General features: G+C 48.0%; 2 protein-coding genes across 4 annotated transcripts in view; one reads left to right on the plus strand and one right to left on the minus strand.

Moving 5' to 3' along the window:
- SLC16A13 (solute carrier family 16 member 13) overlaps positions 1–14,855 on the plus strand; it is a 36,074-nt gene extending 21,219 nt beyond the window's left edge. For both annotated transcript variants that reach the window (XM_075346778.1, XM_075346779.1), the window contains exons 3-6: positions 10,070–10,273; positions 10,563–10,706; positions 10,809–11,537; positions 14,082–14,855. In XM_075346778.1, the coding sequence (XP_075202893.1) occupies positions 10,075–10,273; positions 10,563–10,706; positions 10,809–11,537; positions 14,082–14,524 (1,515 nt within the window). In that variant the 5' untranslated portion in view covers positions 10,070–10,074 and the 3' untranslated portion in view covers positions 14,525–14,855. The remainder of the gene's footprint in view (positions 1–10,069; positions 10,274–10,562; positions 10,707–10,808; positions 11,538–14,081) is intronic.
- ACAP1 (ArfGAP with coiled-coil, ankyrin repeat and PH domains 1) overlaps positions 13,939–20,998 on the minus strand; it is a 417,361-nt gene continuing 410,301 nt past the window's right edge. For both annotated transcript variants that reach the window (XM_075346777.1, XM_075346776.1), the window contains one exon: positions 13,939–14,703. In XM_075346777.1, coding sequence (XP_075202892.1) covers positions 14,597–14,703 — 107 coding nt within the window. In that variant the 3' untranslated portion in view covers positions 13,939–14,596. The remainder of the gene's footprint in view (positions 14,704–20,998) is intronic.

A 20,998-nucleotide genomic window follows, 5' to 3' on the forward strand; every position in this document is an offset into this window, starting at 1 on the left:
TCTCAGGCGTACGTCTGGATTTTTCCTACAAGTGTCTTTGATACAAAATCTATACATTTTTGCCATCTCTGCATTGGTAGATTCTGGGCTTTGCACGTTGCGACATCGCAAGCCGATGCTGCGATGTCGAGTGCGATAGTCCCCGCCCCGTCGCAGGTACGATACTTGTGATAGCTGGCGTAGCGAAAATTATCGCTACGCCAGCTTCACATGCACTCGCCTGCCCTGCGACCCGCCTCCTTCCTAAGGGGGTGGGTCGTGCGGCGTCATAGCGACGTTACACGGCAGGCGGCCAATAGCAGCCGAGGGGCGGAGATGAGCAGGATGTAAACATCCCGCCCACCTCCTTCCTTCTCATTGCAGCCGGGAGGCAGGTAAGGTGATGTTCCTCGCTCTGCGGCTTTACACACAGCGATGTGTGCAGCCGCAGGAACGAGGAACAACATCGTACCTGTCGCTGCCGATGATACGATAACGACACTTTTGCGCTCGTTCATCATATCATATAGGATTTACACACTACGACATTGCAAGTGACGCCGGATGTGCGTCACTTTCGATTTGACCCCACTGACATCGCACCTGCGATGTCGTAGTGTGCAAAGCCGCCCTTAGATCTCATTGACAGTCATTTCACTAGTGATTGTGGGGTCAGTGTTTCTACTCTCGGGGATCCCATTCAAGTGTCAGAGATTGATAATTCTCCCTTTGTCAAAGTCATGTTACTTCTAAGGTGAATGTGGACATAAAGGTGGGAGGGTTACAGAGTCCATCTCACCCATGGTCCTTCCTTCTTTACCTGCTAACTGGTGTTAGGTATGCCCTGGTTGGTAAAACGCAATCCTACCATTAATTGGGAGACTTGGGAGATTAAATCTGGGGGGACTTTTGTTTTGTTCCTCCAGTTGGTTGACTCAGTCCTTCTCATCTGTGAGATCTTCCTGGACTTATTCAGGATTTTGAGGATGTGTTTTGTGAGACTGAGTGTGACGTTCCCCCACACATAGGATTCAATCCTGTAATCATATATTACCTAGCAGGTACCAAAATGACTAAAGCGGCCTTTACACGCAACGATCTCCTTAATGATTTATCGTCGGGGTCACGGTGTTTGTGATGCACATCCGGCATCATTAACGATATCGCAGCGTGTGACACTTATGTGTGATCTTAAACGATTGCAAAAGAGAGGTTGTCCTAAAACAAAAAATCATTTTCTTCTAATTAGCAATGTTGTTCCTCGTTCCTGCGGCACCACACATCGCTATGTGTGAAGCCGCAGGAGCGACGAACATCTCCTTACCTGCATCCACCGGCAATGAGGAAGGAAGAAGGTGGGCGGGATGTTACGTCCTGCTCATCTCCGCCCCCTCTGCTTCTATTGGACGGCTGCCGTGTGACGTCGCTGTGACGCCGCACGACCCGCCCCCTTAGAAAGGAGGCGGTTCGCCGGCCAGAGCGACATTGCAGGGAAGGTAAGTCCGTGTGACGGGGTTAAGCGAGGTTGTGCGCGATGGGCAGCGATTTGCCCGTGTCGCACAACCGACAGGGGCAGGTACGATCGCTTGCGAACTTGCTAGCGAGATCGCAGTGTGTAAAGCCCGCTTAAGTCTCGTTTGTTTATTCCCTCTTTTCCAGAAAGAGATGCCTTGAATTAGTACAATCAAGAGTCTGGCCAAGTGGCACAAACAGATAAACGACCTTCCACCTCTCCAGTAGCCATGGGGTTTTTCTTTGTCAAGAAAAAGATGGAGGTTTGCGTCCATGCTTGGATTTTAGAGAGATTAATTATATCCCGGTCCATAATCCCTATCCTTTTCCCCTTGTATCTGACCTGTTTAATCAACTCGCTGGAGCCCAATGGTTTTCTAAACTTGATCTAAAGGGGGCTTATGATCTTCTATATATTTGTCAGGGTGATGAGTGAAAAACCGCTTTTAATACACGTAAGAGGCAATTGAAAATTTGATGATGCCATTCAGGATGACTAATGCTCTGGCGGTTTTTCAGAACTTCATTAATGACATTTTTTTGACCTTTGATAGGTAGATTTGTGGTGATTTTTGTTGTTTCACTGGTTTGCTTTACTCACGTTCTCGCGAGGAGCACCATGTTCCACAGGTTCTTCAAATGCTTTGTGAAAATCATTTATTTGCCAAACTGGAGAAATGTCAATGCCAGGTTCTGCAGGTTCGTTTTTGGGGGCATTTGGTTTCTTCAGGGGGTTTCAGAGGGACCTCATTAAGGTACAGGCTGTCTTGGATTGAGTAAAACCTACTTATCTTAAAGCTTTGCATAAATTCTTAGGTTTTGCTTTTTACTATCTAAAGTTCATTAAGAATTTCTCAGTAATTGTAAAGCCTCTTACCGTTATGACCAACAAGGGGACTGCCTTTTCCTCCTGCTCTAAAGAGGCCATTGAGGCTTTTGTTGCTCTCAATACAGTCTTCTCTAAGGCGGGCTTTGCACACTACGACATCGCAGCTGTGATGTCGGTGGGGTCAAATCGAAAGTGACGCACATCCGGCGTCGCAGTCGATATTGTAGTGTGCAAATCCTTTTTGATACGATTAACGAGCGCAAAAGTGTCATGATCGTATCATCGGTGCATTCTCCGACATTTCCATAATGCCAGTGCAGCGACAGGTACGATGTAGTTCCTCGTTCCTGCGGCAGCGCACATCGCTGTGTGAGAAGCCGCAGGAGCGAGGAACATCTCCTACCTGCGTCCCGGCTGCAATGCGGAAGGAAGAAGGTGGGCGGGATGTTTACATCCTGCTCATCTCTGCCCCTCCGCTGCTATTGGCCGCCTGCCGTGTGACGTCGCTGTGACGCTGCACGACCCGCCCCCTTAGGAAGGAGGCGGGTCGCCAGCAAGAGCGACGTCGCAGGGCAGGTGAGTGCATGTGAAGCTGGCGTAGCGATAATGTTCGCTACGCCAGCAATCACAAGATATCGCTGCTGTGACAGGGGCGGGGACTATCGCGCTCGACATCGCAGCATCGGCTTGCGATGTCGCAGCTTGCAAAGTACCCCTAAGGCTCTGGTCCTCAGTAAACTGAGGTTTTTTTGCCTTTTGTGGGTGAGGCCTCTTCTGTGGAGATGAGTGCGTTTTTCTCACAAAAGAAAGATGGTTACCTTCATCCTTGTGCTTTTTTGTTTGTTATTCGCTGCTTCGTAGGGACGCATAAACTTGGGCGTTTTCACTACTAACTGGTTTTCATGCTCTCCTCTTGGTGAAAGCGTTTTTTGAGCCATTGAGATTCATTTATGGTGACCCTGATTGAGTCTCGCTGGCTGAGGCTAAATTGTGTGGTCTTTGGCAGGGAGATCAGTCAGCTGAATCATATTGCTCAGAGTTCTGTAGCTGGGCCACGGATACTAGGTGGAATGATCCAATACTCAGTAGATGGGCCACGGATACCAGAAGAAATGATCCAGCAATCCATAGCCAATTCTGTTGGGTGCTGTCTGAGAAATATAAGGACGCTTTGGTTTTTTATGAGACTCCTGAGTCTTTGGAGTCCACAATGTCTTTGGCCATAAAGATGGCTAGATGCCTCAGAGAGCGATCAGTGTGTTTCCCGATCAGGATGTCATTGTTCAGGGCGAAACCCTCTCCCCTAAGACTCTTGTGGGTAATGACCCTAACCTCGTGGTAATTGATGACCTATGCAGTTTGGGGGAATCATTACCCAATCTATTATCAAGAGGACTGTCTGCAGAATGGGAGTTTGCTTTACTGCAGTCAGAAAGGTGACTTTGTTGGGGTTTGCCCGTACATGCCTGTACAAAATAAAAAGAAAACCTCTAATAACAGACTCACTCCTGACAGTTTGGGAAGAGATAATTCCAGCGAGTTTATTTCCCTGACTTGCAATTCTTGCTTTCTCCTGACTGTGAAGGTGGCGCTGGAAAGTAAAACTGAGAAGGCTGAGATGTTCGTTGGTAGCGGAACAGGGGTTAATCTAGTTGATACACAATTTGTGCGTATGCATGGCCTGATATTAGTAATTTAAAGAAGCCAGTCCCTATTTACACCATTGATTCTGCACCCCTTGTTTAGAAATGCCTCTCACAAATAGTACATAATATTAAGTGTGGGGGATTTTCATCAGGAGTTGATTTCATGTTATGTACTGGAGGGTCTGCCAGCCCCCATGGTCTTGGGTCTGCTATGGTTGGTTAGTAGTGTGGGGGATTTTCATCAGGAGTTGATCTCATGTTATGTACTGGAGGGTCTGCCAGCCCCCATGGACTTGGTTCTGCCATGGTTGGTTAGTAGTGTGGGAGATTTTCATCAGGAGTTGATTTCATGTTATGTACTGGAGGGTCTGCCAGCCCCCATGGTCTTGGGTCTGCCATGGTTGGTTAGTAGTGTGGGGGATTTTCATCAGGAGTTGATTTCATGTTATGTACTGGAGGGTCTGCCAGCCCCCATGGTCTTGGGTCTGCCATGGTTGGTTAGTAGTGTGGGGGATTTTCATCAGGAGTTGACCTCATGTTATGTACTGGAGGGTCTGCCAGCCCCCATGGACTTGGGTCTGCTATGGTTAGTAGTGTGGGGGATTTTCATCAGTTGACCTCATGTTATGTACTGGAGGGTCTGCCAGCCCCCATGGTCTTGGGTCTGCCATGGTTGGTTAGTATTGTGGGGGATTTTAATCAGGAGTTGATTTAATGTTATGTACTGGAGGGTCTGCCAGCCCCCATGGACTTGGTTCTGCCATGGTTGGTTAGTAGTGTGGGGGATTTTCATCAGGCGTTGACCTCATGTTATGTACTGGAGGGTCTGCCAGCCCCCATGGTCTTGGTTCTGCCATGGTTGGTTAGTAGTGTGGGGGATTTTCATCAGGAGTTGACCTCATGTTATGTACTGGAGGGTCTGCCAGCCCCCATGGTCTTGGGTCTGCCATGGTTGGTTAGTAGTGTGGGGGATTTTCATCAGGAGTTGATTTCATGTTATGTACTGGAGGGTCTGCCAGCCCCCATGGACTTGGGTCTGCTATGGTTGGTTAGTAGTGTGGGGGATTGTCATCAGGAGTTGATCTCATGTTATGTACTGGAGGGTCTGCCAGCCCCCATGGTCTTGGGTCTGCCATGGTTGGTTAGTAGTGTGGGGGATTTTCATCAGGAGTTGACTTCATGTTATGTACTGGAGGGTCTGCCAGCCCCCATGGACTTGGTTCTGCCATGGTTGGTTAGTAGTGTGGGGGATTTTCATCAGGAGTTGACCTCATGTTATGTACTGGAGGGTCTGCCAGCCCCCATGGACTTGGGTCTGCTATGGTTGGTTAGTAGTGTGGGGGATTTTCATCAGGAGTTGACCTCATGTTATGTACTGGAGGGTCTGCCAGCCCCCATGGTCTTGGGTCTGCCATGGTTGGTTAGTAGTGTGGGGGATTTTCATCAGGAGTTGATTTCATGTTATGTACTGGAGGGTCTGCCAGCCCCCATGGTCTTGGGTCTGCCATGGTTGGTTAGTAGTGTGGGGGATTTTCATCAGGAGTTGACCTCATGTTATGTACTGGAGGGTCTGCCAGCCCCCATGGACTTGGTTCTGCCATGGTTGGTTAGTAGTGTGGGGGATTTTCATCAGGAGTTGATTTCATGTTATGTACTGGAGGGTCTGCCAGCCCCCATGGTCTTGGGTCTGCCATGGTTGGTTAGTAGTGTGGGGGATTTTTATCAGGAGTTGACCTCATGTTATGTACTGGAGGGTCTGCCAGCCCCCATGGTTTTGGGTCTGCCATGGTTGGTTAGACATAATCCGGTGATAGACTGGCAATTTAGACAAACGCTAGAGTGGAAAGATTACTGTATCGATACCTGCCTTAATACATCTCTCTTTAGTGTGACAACTACAAACTTACCTAGTTTATATCTGATTTTGAGGATGTGTTTCGTGAAAAGTGGTTGTCAAGAATTGCCGCCTCACCGAATCTATAATTGTCCGATAAATCTTATTCCCGGAGCTAAATTGCCTAAATCCAGATTGCACAATCTTTCAGGCCCAGAGAGACAGGCCATGAAAGATTATATTTACGAGGGTCTTGCCAAGAACATATTAGACCCTTTTCTTCTCCTGTGGGGGCAGGTTTCTTCTTTGTGAAAAAGAAGGATGGGGGTTTCCGTCCATGTCTTGATTTTCTAGAACTCAATCGGATCACTGTCAGAGATCCATACCCCCTCCCCTTGAATCTGGACCTATTTAATCAGATTCTTGGTGCAAAGTGGTTCTCCAAGTTGGATTTGAGATGGGCATTTTGAGAACTTCGTCATACCGTTTGGATTGACTAATGCTCCCACCAATTTCCATCATTTCATTAATGACATTTTTCAGGGAGATTTGTGGTCGTTTACTTGGACAATATTTTAATTTACTCTCCTGATATTGAGTCGCACCAACAACATGTTAGACAAGTCGTACAGATCTTGAAGGAGAATAAATTGTATGCTAAATCTGAAAGATGTGTTTTTGCTGCACAAGAGGTGGAATTTTTTGGTTACTTATTATCAGCTTCTGAGTTCAAGATGGATCCTAAGAAGATTTATGCAGTGTTGGACTGGGAGCGTCCGGAGAACCTAAAGGTACTACAGCGGTTTTGGGGGTTTTCGAACTATTACCGTAAATTTATTCAAAATTACTCTACGATGGTAAAACCTTTGAATGATCTGACTAAAAATGGATGGACGTGTCAATTTGGTCTGATTCTGCCCCTAATCTTTTGCTTAGGTGAAGCAATGTTTCTCCACTGCTCCCATATTGGTTCAGCCAGATGTTTCCCAATCATTTGTTGTGGAGGTTGACACATCTGAGGTGGGCATGTGGGTGGTAGTATCACAGGGTTCATCGCCCCAAATGGCAACAATGCGTCTTTTTATCTAAAAAATAAAACCTTACTTCCGCAGAGAAGAATTATGATGTATGATTATGATCAAGATCTTTCGGCTATTAAGTTGGCCTTTTGAGAAGTGGCGCCGCTGGTTGGAGGGGCGGGACATCCCATCACGGTAATCACAGACCACAAAAATCTGTGTTGGCTTGTAATACTTGTGCACGTGTGAAAGTCACGCACAATCGTCCTTCTGGATCTCTCCTACCCCTGTCTATTCCCTCTAGACCATGGACTTATTTGTCCATGGATTTTATCACTGACCTGCCATCGTTAGTGGGGAAGACTATAATTCTGGAATTCTGGTGGTGGTTGATTGATTTAGTAATTTGGTGCATTTCATTGCATTGTCAGCATTACCTAATGCCAAGACTTTGGCATAGGTGTTTGTTGATAACATTGTGAGACTTCATGGGCTTCCATCTGATGTTGTCTCAGATCGCAGTACTCAGTTGTCCCAAAGTTCTGGAAAGCATTCTGTGCTCGGCTGGGGGTGCAATTGTCTTTCTCTTCGGCTTTCCTTGCCCAGTCGAATGGTCAGACCAAGCGCACTAGTCAGAATCTGGAGACTTATCTCAGATGCTTTGTCTCTGAAAATCAGGAAGACTGGGCGTCACTTTTACCTTCAGCTGAGTTTGCCATCAACAACCGAAGTTAGTAGTCTACTGGTAAGTCGCCATTTTTTGGCGCATACGGTCTTCACCATCAGTTTGGCAGATTTACAGGTATGGGAGCTTCTGGTATCCCAGAAGAGGAGCATTTTTCTGCTTTGCCTTTTTCAGTGTGGCAAAAGGTTCAGAGTAATCTGAGGATGATGGGTGACAAGTAGAAACGTATGGCTGATAAAAAGCGTTTGCAAGGTCCGGACCTCAGAGTGAATGATTTTGTATGGTTATCCACCCGAAACATCAAATTGAAAATCCCATCTTGGAATTTGGGCCCGAGGTTTATTGGTCCCTATAAAATCAATCATATTAACCCAGTAGCATTTTGCCTGGAACTTCCACAGGCCTTAAAAATTCACAATGTGTTTCATAGGTCATGGTTAAAGAAATTTGTTGAACCACTGAGACCCTCTCCCTTGCCAACCGCCCCAGTCTTGGTCTCGATGGCAGTGTTGAGTTTCAGATTGCCAAAATTGTTGACTCTCACCGTGTATGTTATTCACTTCAGAATATTTTCCACTGGAAGGGTTATAGACCAGAGGAGAGGACATGGGTTCCGGAATCTGTTGTTAATGCCACTAGGTTGTTGCGTGCATTTCACTCCTATCTCCCTGATAGACCAAGTCTTGAGTGCCCAGTGGTGACTCGTAGATTGGGGGCTACTGTCATGGATGCATCATGGCCTGTCACGGAGGTATCTCGGACGGATGACAATCCAATGGCAGTGAGTGCTAGAAGATGCCATAGCAGTTGGTATCCTCTGACGTCATTTATTTACCTCACCCTGGGAAGATTTGGGTGCGGTTTATAGTTTGTTCCTTGCTGAGCTCTGGAGAAATCGACTTCTGTGGTTGCTTCAGCTCATATAAGTGTTTGGCTTTTGCTGTCTACCAGGGTTCTGGTGATTGCAATCATATTTTCCCTGTATTGTACCCTTCTGTCTTCCTTTAGAGTTTAGTGGGGTTGACAAAGAGCTCATTCCATCCATTTCCTACTTAGAGCCCAGCACTAGGGATGCCTATGGTCAGTACAACAGGCTTGTACAGTATGGAACAATACATCAGGAGTGGCCGGTACTAGGGCGGCTCAGTAGTTAGCACTGCAGTCTTGCAGCACTGCAGTCTTGCAGCGTTGGGGTCCTGGGTTCAAATCCCACCAAGGACAACATCTGCAAGGAGGTTGTATGTTCTCTTCATATTTGCATGGGTTTCCTCCAGATACTTCGGTTTCTTCCCACACTCCAAAGGCATACAGATAGGGAATTTAGATTGTGAGCTGAGTGACTGGACTAGTGCCCACAGTGGGTTTAGACGTTGGACGTCTGCCCACTGTGGGCTGAGTGACTGGACTTGGAACCATAGTATGGTAAAACGCTGGACGTCTGCCCACTGTGGGCTGAGTGACTGGACTTGGAACCATAGTATGGTAAAACGCTGGACGTCTGCCCACTGTGGGCTGAGTTACTGGACTTGTAAGCATAGTAGGGTGAAACGCTGGACATATGCCCACTGTGGGCTGAGTTACTGGACTTGTGCCCATAGTGGGGTGAAATACTGAACGTGTGCCCACTATGGGCTGAGTTACTGGACTTGTGTCCATAGAGGGGTGAAACGCTGGACGTATGCCCACTGTGGGCTGAGTGACTGGACTTGTGAATGCAGTAGGTTGAGATGCTGGACATGATTGTGCCTGCAGTGGGCTGAGTGACTGGACTTGTGCCCGCAGTGGGGTGAGACACTGGATTTTTGCCCGCAGTGGACTGAGTGACTGGACTTGTGGCCACAGTGGGTTGAAACACTGGACATGTGCCCGCAGTAGACTGAGTGACTGGACTTGTGCCCATAGTGGGGGGAAACGTTGGACATATGACCACTGTGGGGTGAATGACTGGACTTGTGACTGCAGTAGGTTGAGATGCTGGATGTGTGCCCACAGTGGACTGAGTGACTGGACTTGTTCCCATAGTGGGGTGAAACGTTGGACGTATGCCCACTGTGGACTGAGTGAATGGACTTGTGCCCGCAGTGGGTTGAGACACTGGACATGTGCCCGCAGTGGACTGAGTGACTGGACTTGTGCCCATAATGGGGTGAAACGTTGGACATATGACCACTGTGGGTTGAGACACTGGACATGTGTCCTCTGTGGGCTTTGTGACTGGACTTGTGCCCATAGTGGTGTGAAACGTTGGATGTATGCCAGCATTGGAGCAAGACGCTGGATGAGTGGACGGACTGAGTGAACCGGTGCTTGTCGTGGGCAGAGTTGTTGGAGACTGTATGGTGCTGTCTTGTATTAATCGTCCCACTCATCCACAGTAAGAACAGCAGAGGTTCCCTGGTGGGAGGAGGTCAGTGTGGAGCATCGTTCACACGTGGTTTTCTGCTCAGGAATGTATTGCAGTTTGTGAAGATGGAATAACACTTGTCTGCCGTGCTTTGACCTCACACAGCTTTGGCAGTGAATGTTGCTGTCCTGATCTGATTTTTCACCTTTCTCCCCCTCTAGTTTGGATGTCCTCCTTCTTTTCAGTCATGAGTAACCTGTGGGGCACCGTGCTGCTCTTCTCCTGCTTCCTTCAGGCAGGCTTGGTCTTTGGAACTCTTCGTTCTTTTGGGATATTTTTCCCGGAATTTGTGGAATACTTTGGTTCAGCAGCTGGAAGTGTCTCATGGGTGACGTCTTGTGCAGTAGCAGTTCAACAGCTGATGAGTAAGTATGCCATATTACTTCCCGGTCAGGTCCAATGTGGGGCCGACTCTGAAATATGCAGCCTTTATTGAGCGCCATACTGTTGGATGAGGGCATTGTCTGTCCAAGTGGCAGTGAAATGGTGGAGACGGCAGTTTATCCTTGCTGACAGGGTGCAGTTGAGCTCTCCTTCATTGTCCGGTATAAGATACTTGTAGGTGACACTGTGTATGAATTCTGGTAGGGAAGGGGCCGGATTGCAGGACTGGTCCCGCACACGACCCGGGTCTGACTGTTCTCTTGTCCGCAGGTCCCCTGGGCTGTGCGCTTGCCCTTCGGTTTGGATCTCGCCCTGTTGTCATGTTGGGAGGTTTCCTCTCATCTCTTGGCTTATTTTTAGCTTCATTATCCACGGAGCTCTACCAGCTTTACCTGAGCATCGGAGGCGTCTCCGGTAAGCAGTCTTATGTACACGTTGTTTTGTGGGGGTCTGACATGATGGGCAGGCTGCTAGAATGTGAATAGGCAGGAGATAACATTGTCTCTGTCTCTACAGGACTTGGATGGGCGCTGATATTCTCTCCGTCGATGGCTGCTGTGACTTCCTACTTTTCGCATAGGCGCTCTCTTGCTACAGGATTTGTGCTGACTGGTGTTGGTGTCTTCTCCTTCGCCCTTACACCTCTCCTACAGTACCTTGTGGAAGAATATTCCTGGTGTGGGGCCATGCTTTTACTGTCTGGAGTGGCCCTTCATTCTGTGCCATGTGGGGCTCTTCTTCAGACCCCCAGTGATGCCCCTCCTGACCGATCCTTCCTCTGGGGCTGGGAGCTTCTGTGTAATGGGGCTTTCCTACGGTACTGCCTAGCCGTCACCCTGATCAATGCAGCTTATTTTGTGCCCTTTGCTCATTTGGTTGCTCATATGCGGACAAAAGGCATTGGAGATCGCCCGGCTGCCTTTTTAATGGCTCTTGTTGGTGTGGCAGATATTTGTGGTCGCCTGTTTGCTGGTTGGTTGTCTGATCTCAGCCCAAAACATACACTACACCTGCTGAGCCTGTGGACAGGGCTGTCCGCTGTGGTCCTCGGGCTGCTCCCCCTGGCAGGGAGCACAGTAGAGATGGGTGCTGCTGCCATGGCCTTTGGTTTTAGTGCCGGGGCGCTGACTCCTGGTGTATTTTCTGCCCTTCCATGGGTGGTAGGGGCACAGAAGGTTCTTCCTGCTCTTGGACTGCTGCAGATGCTTGAAAGTGTGGGAGGACTCCTTGGACCTCCTCTTTCAGGTGAGTGACTCCTGTGTAAAGTCGTGCCCAAATACTATACTGACAACAGCAGAAAAGTAAGGACTAGAGCAAACAATTGTCAGACTGCCATGAAGAAGTAATAGTGCAGTTAGAGCTGCGGACCGGTCAGCAGGAGTTGGGAAGGTGGAGTTCACACTTTGCTACGAGGGCATTTACTCCAGATGAACTTCGCAGTATTCTTGAATGTACCTGAGACCTTTTAAGGTTTACTAATAAAGTGGTGAAGTCTTAAGCTGGTGTCACACATAACGACGACGACAACGACGTCGCTGCTACGTCACCATTTTCTGTGACGTTGCAGCGACGTCCCGTCGCTGTCGCTGTGTGTGACATCCAGCAACGACCTGGCCCCTGCTGTGAGGTCGCCGGTCGTTGCTGAATGTCCAGCTTCATTTTTTGGTCGTCACTCTCCCGCTGTGACACACACATCGCTGTGTGTGACAGCGAGAGAGCGACGAAATGAAGCGATCAGGAGCCGGCACTGGCAGCTGCGGTAAGCTGTAACCAGCGTAAACATCGGGTAACCAAGGGAAGACCTTTCCCTGGTTACCCGATGTTTACGCTGGTTACCAGCCTCCGCTCTTGCTGCCAGCGCCGGCTCCTGCACTGTGACATGTGGCTGCAGTATGCATCGGGTAATTAACCCGATGTATACTGTAGCAAAGAGAGCAAGGAGCCAGCGCTAAGCAGTGCGCGCGGCTCCCTGCTCTCTGCACTGTGACATGTAGCTGCAGCACACATCGGGTTAATTAACCCGATGTGTGCTGCAGGAGAGCAAGGAGCCAGCGCTAAGCGCGGCTCCCTGCTCTCTGAACTGTGACATGTAGCTGCAGCACACATCGGGTTAATTAACCCGATGTGTGCTGCAGGAGAGCAAGGAGCCAGCGCTAAGCGCGGCTCCCTGCTCTCTGAACATGTAACACAGCGACCTTATGATCGCTGCTTCTGCTGTGTTTGACAGCTAAGCAGCGATCATAACAGCGACTTACAAGGTCGCTGTTACGTCACCGAAAATGGTGACGTAACAGCGACGTCGTTGTCGCTGTCGTTTAGTGTGACACCAGCTTTATACCCAGCTCTTGGATGCCATTGTTTGCTTTATGCTGCACTTAGTCTTCTGCTGCCAGCCTGGATATTCGCGCCTCCCTCTGCCTCTGGTGTCTGACTGATGATTGTCAGCTACCTGCTTTCCCTGGCCAAAATCTAACAACACAGGTGCCATTATTGCTGTGGGCGGCTCATATGGAGATCGTATTCTTGTCTCAATTATGTCATGTGGAAGCTACTGTGCATGCGCCTCTTCCAGCAATGGCAGCGCCTTTTCAGTCACACACCGGAGCCCGGTGGAGGGGCCGCAAATTCATAATCCAAATTCTTGCTGTCACTTCCTCTATAAACAAGACTATAAGAAGCGTTCAGACTACAAGTAACAGACGTTAGTCCCAGGAGCTTCATCATTGTGTTGTAGTTTGGCTGCGCCCTATATACTCAGTATTCATAATTTGTATATTGTATGATTCAACCACTGAGCTATTATGGTTAGGCTGTGGGGAGGGTTGCTGAGGCTGGCGGGAGGACATGGACATCATGGAGGCATACGGGAGAGCAGGGAGTATCAGTGAGGCTGTCAGGAGGGCAGGGAGTCCCTGCAAGGCTGAAGGAAGGACATGGACATCATTAAGGCAGAGGTGTTGGCAGGGTGGCTTTTGAAGTGGGCATAGAGGTTGGTGAGGCTGGCGGGAGGGAAAGGAAAGTGGTTGAGGCTGCGGGGAGGGTTGGTGAGACCAGGGCGAGTTACTGAGGCTGACTGGAAGACATAGACATCAGGGAGGCTAAGGGGAGAGCAGGGAACTCATCTAGACCTTTAGGAGGATAGGGAGTGTTGATGAGGCAGAGAGGAGGGCAGGGAAGTTCACGAGTGTGTCAGTGACCTAGACTGGAGGGCAGGGAGGTCGATGAGGGTGTCTGTGAGGTAGACTAAGGGGCGGGGAGTGTCGGGAAGTCTGGCAGGAGGGCAGAAACATCAGGGAGGCCAACAGGAGCTCGGCAAAACCTTTGGGAGGGCAGGGAGGTCGACAAGCATGTTGGTAAGGCAGACTAGAAGATGTTGGCAAAGCTGGCAAGAGGGCAGAGACATCAGGGAGGCAAAAATGAGGGTAGGGGTGTTAGCAAGGCAGTGTGGTGAGGGCAGAAGCTATAGCAAGGTGATCAGAACTAGGGAGAAAAGCTCATGTATAGGGGCACACAGAATACCATTCTTCTTAAGACATTTCTTCCCATGAAGGGGTCCATGGACCTTGGTCTATTATCTGTCCTGTGAACCTTGTCCTGATTGTCACAATACCAACAAGAAAGATCCGACATAAGAGTGGCACAGTGATAATAATCCAGCCTTTATTTATGTAACGGGGTTTGGTGATAAATGTGGCAGTGACCATCAGGTCCCGGCTCCGCGGTTGGAGGTCCCAGGTGTCTCTATGTTGCTTAATAATTGAGGTGCTTTTTCTTTTTGTGTTTTTGCAGGTTGGCTGTGTGATCTGACCGGAGACTTCTCCATGTCTTTCCTTCTCTCGGGCTCCTTTCTGCTTCTTGGCGCGTTCATCATCCTCACTCTGCCTGAAATCTGTTGCAGGAGCAGTTCTGTCCAGGCAGAAGTGAGGACAGAGAGGACCTCTATGATTATAAATGGCGTGCTACCGGCTAAAGACGCTCTGGCTGATGGCTATTGCGAGTACCAAGCAAAGCAGCCGACATCAGATAGTCCTGCATTCATAGACAACAGCACAGGGGCATATATGTCATCCTCTGGTCATTGGCCATCATTGGAGGGAAGAACAGGACACCGCTATGATGGCAGCAGACATGAGGATAGGTGTCATCAGGAGGCTGAAAGGACATTGCTGGAATATCCGCGTTCATCTCCAGTGACCGCACTGACGCTCTCCACCAGTGCGGCGGTTCTATGATGGCCTCAATAAAATGTCTATTTATTAGTACGATGCCTGACGCTCATTGCTCTCCGGCGGGCCAGGCCTCATTCAGAGCGTGCTCAGTCTGAGGTCACAGCTACGTCGCGTCAACTTCTCCGGAGCATCAGACGCCATCAGAGAGAAATCCCGAAATATATCCTGATAGGTCTCATCACCTGTATGGAGACATGAGAAGAATACGTGTGCATGAAGTGCTGTGATGTACGGTGGGACAGTGACAGACAAGTGGGCAGAGGTACAATGTCTGCCAGCCTTGCTCTGTGGCACAGGGCTACTTCAGATATATTGACCTGGCCCGTGCCACTATATGTGTATAATAAATATATATATATATATATAATTATACACATACACAAAACACACACATGCGCAGAGGATTTATTCCAGAGCATCATAATCCTTGTTGGCTTCTGTTTACAAGATACAACACTATTCAGATGCAGGAGCCCTAGTGAGCCTGGTTGGATGATTTACTCTAACCCATGGTGAAAATCATGCCAGGCTACAGTGCCCTGCGAAAGTATTCAGCCCCCTTGAATTTTTCAACCTTTTCCTACATTTTAGGCTTTAAACATAAAGATAAAAATGTTAATGTTCTGGTGAAGAATCAACAACAAGTGACACAATTGTGAAGAGGAAGGAAATTTATTGCTTATTTTAAACTTTTATAAAAAATAAATAACTGAAAATTGGGGCGTGCAATATTATTCATATTATATTACCCCTTTACTTTCAGTGCAGCAAACTCACTCCAGAAGTTGATTGAGGATCTGTCAATGATCCAGTGTTGTCCTAAATGACTGATAATGATAAATATAAGCCCCTGTGTGTAATCAAGTCTCCGTATAAATGCCCCTGCTCTTTAAACATCCCAAGGAGCACTGTGCAAGCGATCATATTGTAATGGCAGGAGCATCATACCCCTGCAAATCTACCAAGACCCGGCCGTCCATCCAAACTGTCCTCTCACACAAGGAGAAGACTGATCAGAGATGCAGCCAAGAGGCCCATGATCACTCTGGATGATCTGCAGAGATCTACAGCTGAGGTGGGAGAGTCTGTCCATAGGACAACAATCAGTCTACACTGCACAAATCTGGCCTTTATGGAAGAGTGGCAAGAAGAAAGCCATTTCTCAAAGATTTCCATAAAAAGTGCCGTTTAAAGTTTGCCACAAGCCACCTGGAGACACCAAATGTGGAAGAAGGTGCTCTGGTCAGATGAAACCAAAATCGAACTATTTGGGCACAATGCTAAACGATATGTTTGGCGTAAAAGCAACACAGCTCATCACCCTGAACACACCATCCCCACTGTTAAACATGGTGGTGGCAGCATCATGGTTTGGGCCTGCTTTTCTTCAGCAGGGACAGGGAAGATGGTTAAAATTGATGGGAAGATGGATGGAGCCAAATACAGGACCATTCTTGAAGAAAACCTGTTGGAGTCTGCAAAAGACCTGAGACTGGGACAGAAATTTGTCTTCCAACAAGACAATGATCCCAAACATAATGCAAAATCTGCAATGGATTAGTTCACAAATAACCGTATCCAGGTGTTAGAATGGCCAAGTCACCGTCCAGACCTGAACCCAATCGAGAATCTGTGGAAAGAGCTGAAAACTGCTGTTCACAAACGCCTCCATCCAACCTCACTCAGCTCCAGCTGTTTACAAAGGAAGAATGGGCGAGAATTTCACCTCTCCATGTGCAAAACTGATAGACACAGACCCCAAGAGACTTCTGCTATAATCGCAGCAAGAGGGGGCGCTACCAAAGTATTAACTTACAGGGGATAGATAATATTGCACGCCCCAATTTTCAGTTTATTATTTTTTATAAAAGTTTAAAATAAGCAAAAAATATCTTTCATCTTCACAATTGTCCACTTGTTGTTGATTCTTCACCATTAATTTAATTTTTTTTTATCTTTGTTTGAAGCCTGAAATGTGGGTAAAGGTTGAAAATTTAAGGGGGCCAAATACTTTCGCAAAGCACTGTATATAAGATACCAAAGAGCTTCTACAGACGCTGAGTAATGTTACATGGGATGAGGACAATAAGTGGGTGACCCTAGATGTGGATCACGCGCTCTGTCTGTGGAAGCATTGACCTACCATCTGTGAAAACATTGTTTACTTATGAGACCTCAAAATGTATATTGTGAATGTGTCTGAATTCTCTTTATGTTTGATGGGTCCTCTTACGTACAGGTGGAGGGTTGCCATCTTTGGCAAATCTGTTTATGTCGTGGTGGGAGGAAATTCACCTGTATTTAGCCATAACCCCTTCCTTCCGTCCCTTCATTGGTGCGGTCGGTACATTGATGATATCTTGATTATGTGGAGTCCTCCCACCACGACTAGAGATTTTTTTGAGATCTGTTAATTCTACTACACTAAACCTTTGTTTCACCATGCAGGAATATACTAGTGAAGTGCCTTTCCTAGACGTATATATTAAGGGGGATAGTACCGGAGGTGACATCAGTACCACTTTATACAGAAAGTCCATTAGTGGAAGCACAATTTTTCTTGCCCACAGCAGTCACCCCAGACACATTATTAAACATCTCCCCAAGTGTGAAGTGATTAGGGCTGGAAGATCCTGTTGGTCCAATAATGATTTCACACATACTGCATACAATACTAAGCAAAGATTGACACGCAGGGGACACCATCACAAACATCTGGAAGTGCACATTAAGGATAGGGATTCTCTTCTAAATAAGTCCAAACCCAATAAGAATCCTCAGGACAAATAGTTGTGTTCTGCTGCTTATAGCGTCGATTTTCATAGGATCAAACAATGTGTTACTCGCCATTTACCCGTTCTCTACCAAGACACATCGCTGGCAGATCTCCTTAAAGGGGGTATCCAATGTGTCGCTAAACAAGGCACAACTATCGGAAACCTGGTTCCCCTAGTTTTTTTGGCTCACTACTACAGGTTCACATCCCGGTGCCCTGCCTAGATGCGGTACTTGTAAAAAACAAACAATTATGCTCTTATACCAATCACACACACCAAATCATTTATTAATTGTGCATCCACAGCATAGTATGTATGGCATGCAAGAAACAGCACATAGGGAAAACCAATAGAAAACTAAAAAGGAGAATTTCTGAAAACATACATGGTTCCCAACCCCATAATAATGTGACTAAATTACCTCTGTCTGGGGTTTCCAGACATTTCCTATGTATGGGCATAGAAAGCGTTAACAAACCCAAGCGGTGGGGAGATTGGGGTCATCAGGTACTAATACAAGAGGCCAAATGGATCTTAAATCTCGATGCGGGTGCCCCCGTGGGCAGGAAATTCACATCCGATTTGTTTTATTTCTATTGACTTGTAAGACATTTTGGCTATTTAGTGTGTGTGTGTGTGTCTGTGTCTGTGTGTGTGTGTCTGTGTGTGTGTGTCTGTCTGTCTGTGTGTACACTAGAGTTCAAAAGTTTGGGGGTCTCCAGACAATTGTGTCTTCTCCATGAGTCTCCTCCTGTTATTTATCAGATGAGCTGTATAATGAATAGAGAATCTCGTGCAGACAGTGACGAGGGGAGAAATAATGATTTTCACATATAATATTTTCTCTTCACACTTGGCTCTCGGCACAGATCGCTCCTTTGCACAATTCCAGCTTTGCAGACTTTGGCATTCTAGCTGTTAATTTGCGAAGGGGTAATCTGGAGATATTTCCCCCCATGCTCCCCCCCACAAATTGGATTGGTTGATGGGCACTTTTTGGCACCATACGGTGAAGCTGCACAACAGCTCTATAGGGTTGAGGTCTGGTGACTGGGCCCCTCCATTACAGATAGAATACCGGCTGCCGGCTTCTTCCCTAAATAGTTAATGCAGAATTTGGAGGTGGCTTTGGGTCATTGTCCTGTTGTAGGATGAAATTGGCTCCAATCAAGCGCTGTCCACAGGGTATGGCAGGGCGTTGTAAAATGGAGTGAAGCCTTCCTTATTCACAATCCCTTTTACCTTGTACAAATCTCCCACTTTACCAGCACCAAAGCAAGCCCAGACCATCACATGACCTCCACCATGCTTGACAGAAGGCGTCAGGCAGTCTTCCAGCATCTTTTCAGTAGTTCTGCGTCTCACAAATGTTCTTCTGTGTGATCCAAACACCTCACACTTGGATTCGTCTGTCCATAACACTTTTTTCCGTTCTTCCTCTGTCCGATGTCTGTGTGCTTTTGCCCATATTAATCTTTTCCTTTTATTAGCCAGTCTCAGATATGGCTTTTTCTTTGCCCCTCTGCCCTGAAGGCCGGCATCCCGGAGTCTTCACTGTAGACGGTGACACTGGTGTTTTGCGGGTACTATGTAATGAAGCTGCAGTTGAGGACCTGTGAGGCGTGGATTTCTCACACTAGAGACTGTAATGTGCTTGTCTTGTTACTCAGTTGTGCAGCGCGGCCTCCACTTCTCTCTACTCTGGTTACAGCCTGTTTGTGCTCTCCTCTGAAGGGAGTAGTATACACCGATGTAGGAGATCTTCAGTTTCTTGGCAATTTCTCGCATGGAATATCCTTCATTTCTAAGAACAAGAATAGACTGTCGAGTTTCACATGAAAGGTCTCTTTTTCTGGCCATTTTGAGAGTTTAATGGAAGCAACAAATGTAATGCTCCAGATTCTCAACTAGCTCAAAGGAAGGTCAGTGTTATAGCTTCTCTAATCAGCAAAATGGTTTTCAGCTGTGCTAACATACTTGCACAAGGGTTTACAAGGGATTTCTAAACATCCATTAGCCTTCTAACACAGAAAACACAATGCACCATTAGACACTGGAGTGGGGGTTGTTGGAAATGGGCCTTTATTCAACTATGTAGATATTGCATTAAAAACCAGACGGCCGCAGCGAGAATAGTCATTTACCACATAACAATGTATAGAGGGGATTTCTGTGTAATGTTAGCTTCATTGAAAAAAATAAGGAAATATCTAAGCGACCCTAAACTTTTGAACTGTAGTGCGTGTGTGTGTGTGTGTGTGTGTGTGTATATAAATATACTAGAAGGTGGCCCGATTCTAACGCATCGGGTATTCTAGAATTTACGTATTGTGTAGTTAATGTATGATTTTTGTTTTATATATATATATATATATATATATATATATATATATAAAAATATATATATATATTATAGATGTTGTTGTGTGTAGTTACCAAGTGTTTGTGTAGGGGCTGTACATGTTCTGGGTGTTGTCTGGGTGTGGCGGGGGGTGAGAGCGGTGTTGTTTGTGTGTTGCGTTGTGTGTCGTTATTTGTGGAGCGCTGTGTGTCTGTATCGTTGTGTATGTGTGTTGCGCGGTTTGTGTGTGTGTGTGTGTGTTTTTGGGGGGAGGTATGTTTTGTGCAATGTGTGTGTTGTGCGGTATGTGCGTATATTTGTGTGTGCCGCGGTGTTTGTGTGTTGGGTGTTGTGTGTGTGCGGCGTTGTGTGTGTGGATGTCTGTGTAGGGCAGTGTTTGTGGTTCCCAGTGTGTGTGTGGTGTGTTGTGCAGTGCGTGTGTGGCAGTGTGTGTGTGTTTTGGGGGGAGGTGTGCACCCCCCATTGTGGTCCACCCCCCATGCTGCACCCCCCATCGTGCTCCATCCCCCATGCTGCACACCCCCCCATCGTGCTCCATCCCCCATGCTGCGCACCCCCCATCGTGCTCCATCCCCACTCCCCATTGTGCTCCATCCTCCATGCTGCGCATTCCCCATCGTGCTCCATCCCCCATGCTGCGCACTCCCAAACGTGCTCCATCCCCCATGCTGCGCACTCCCCATCGTGCTCCATCCCCCATGCTGCACCCCCCCCCCATCGTGCTCCATCCCCCATGCTGCTCACTCCCCATCGTGCTCCATCCCCCATGCTGCGCACTCCCCATCGTGCTCCATCCCCCATGCTGCACACTCCCCATCGTGCTCCATCCCCCATGCTGCGCACTCCCCATCGTGCTCCATCCCCCATGCTGCTCACTCCCCATCGTGCTCCATCCCCTATGCTGCTGCGCACTCCCAAACGTGCTCCATCAACCATGCTGCGCACTGCCCATCATGCTCCATCCCCCATGCTGCGCACTCCCAAACGTGCTCCATCACCCATGCTGCGCACCCCCCATCGTGCTCCATCCCCCATGCTGCGCACCCCCCATCGTGCTCCATCCCCCATGCTGCGCACTCCCCATCGTGCTCCATCCCCCATGCTGCGCACTCCCCATCATGCTCCATCCCCCATGCTGCGCACTCCCCATCGTGCTCCATCCCCCATGCTGCGCACTCCCCATTGTGCTCCATCCCCCATGCTGCGCACCCCCCATCGTGCTCCATCCCCCATGCTGCGCACTCCCCATCGTGCTCCGTCCCCCATGCTGTGCACCCCCCATCGTGCTCCACAGTCACACATCAGACAGTAAACACGCACACATCTGATCGCATACAC

Source organism: Anomaloglossus baeobatrachus, chromosome 4 (genome assembly GCF_048569485.1).
Source record: "Anomaloglossus baeobatrachus isolate aAnoBae1 chromosome 4, aAnoBae1.hap1, whole genome shotgun sequence".
In the NCBI taxonomy this organism is placed as follows: Eukaryota; Metazoa; Chordata; class Amphibia; order Anura; family Aromobatidae; genus Anomaloglossus; species Anomaloglossus baeobatrachus.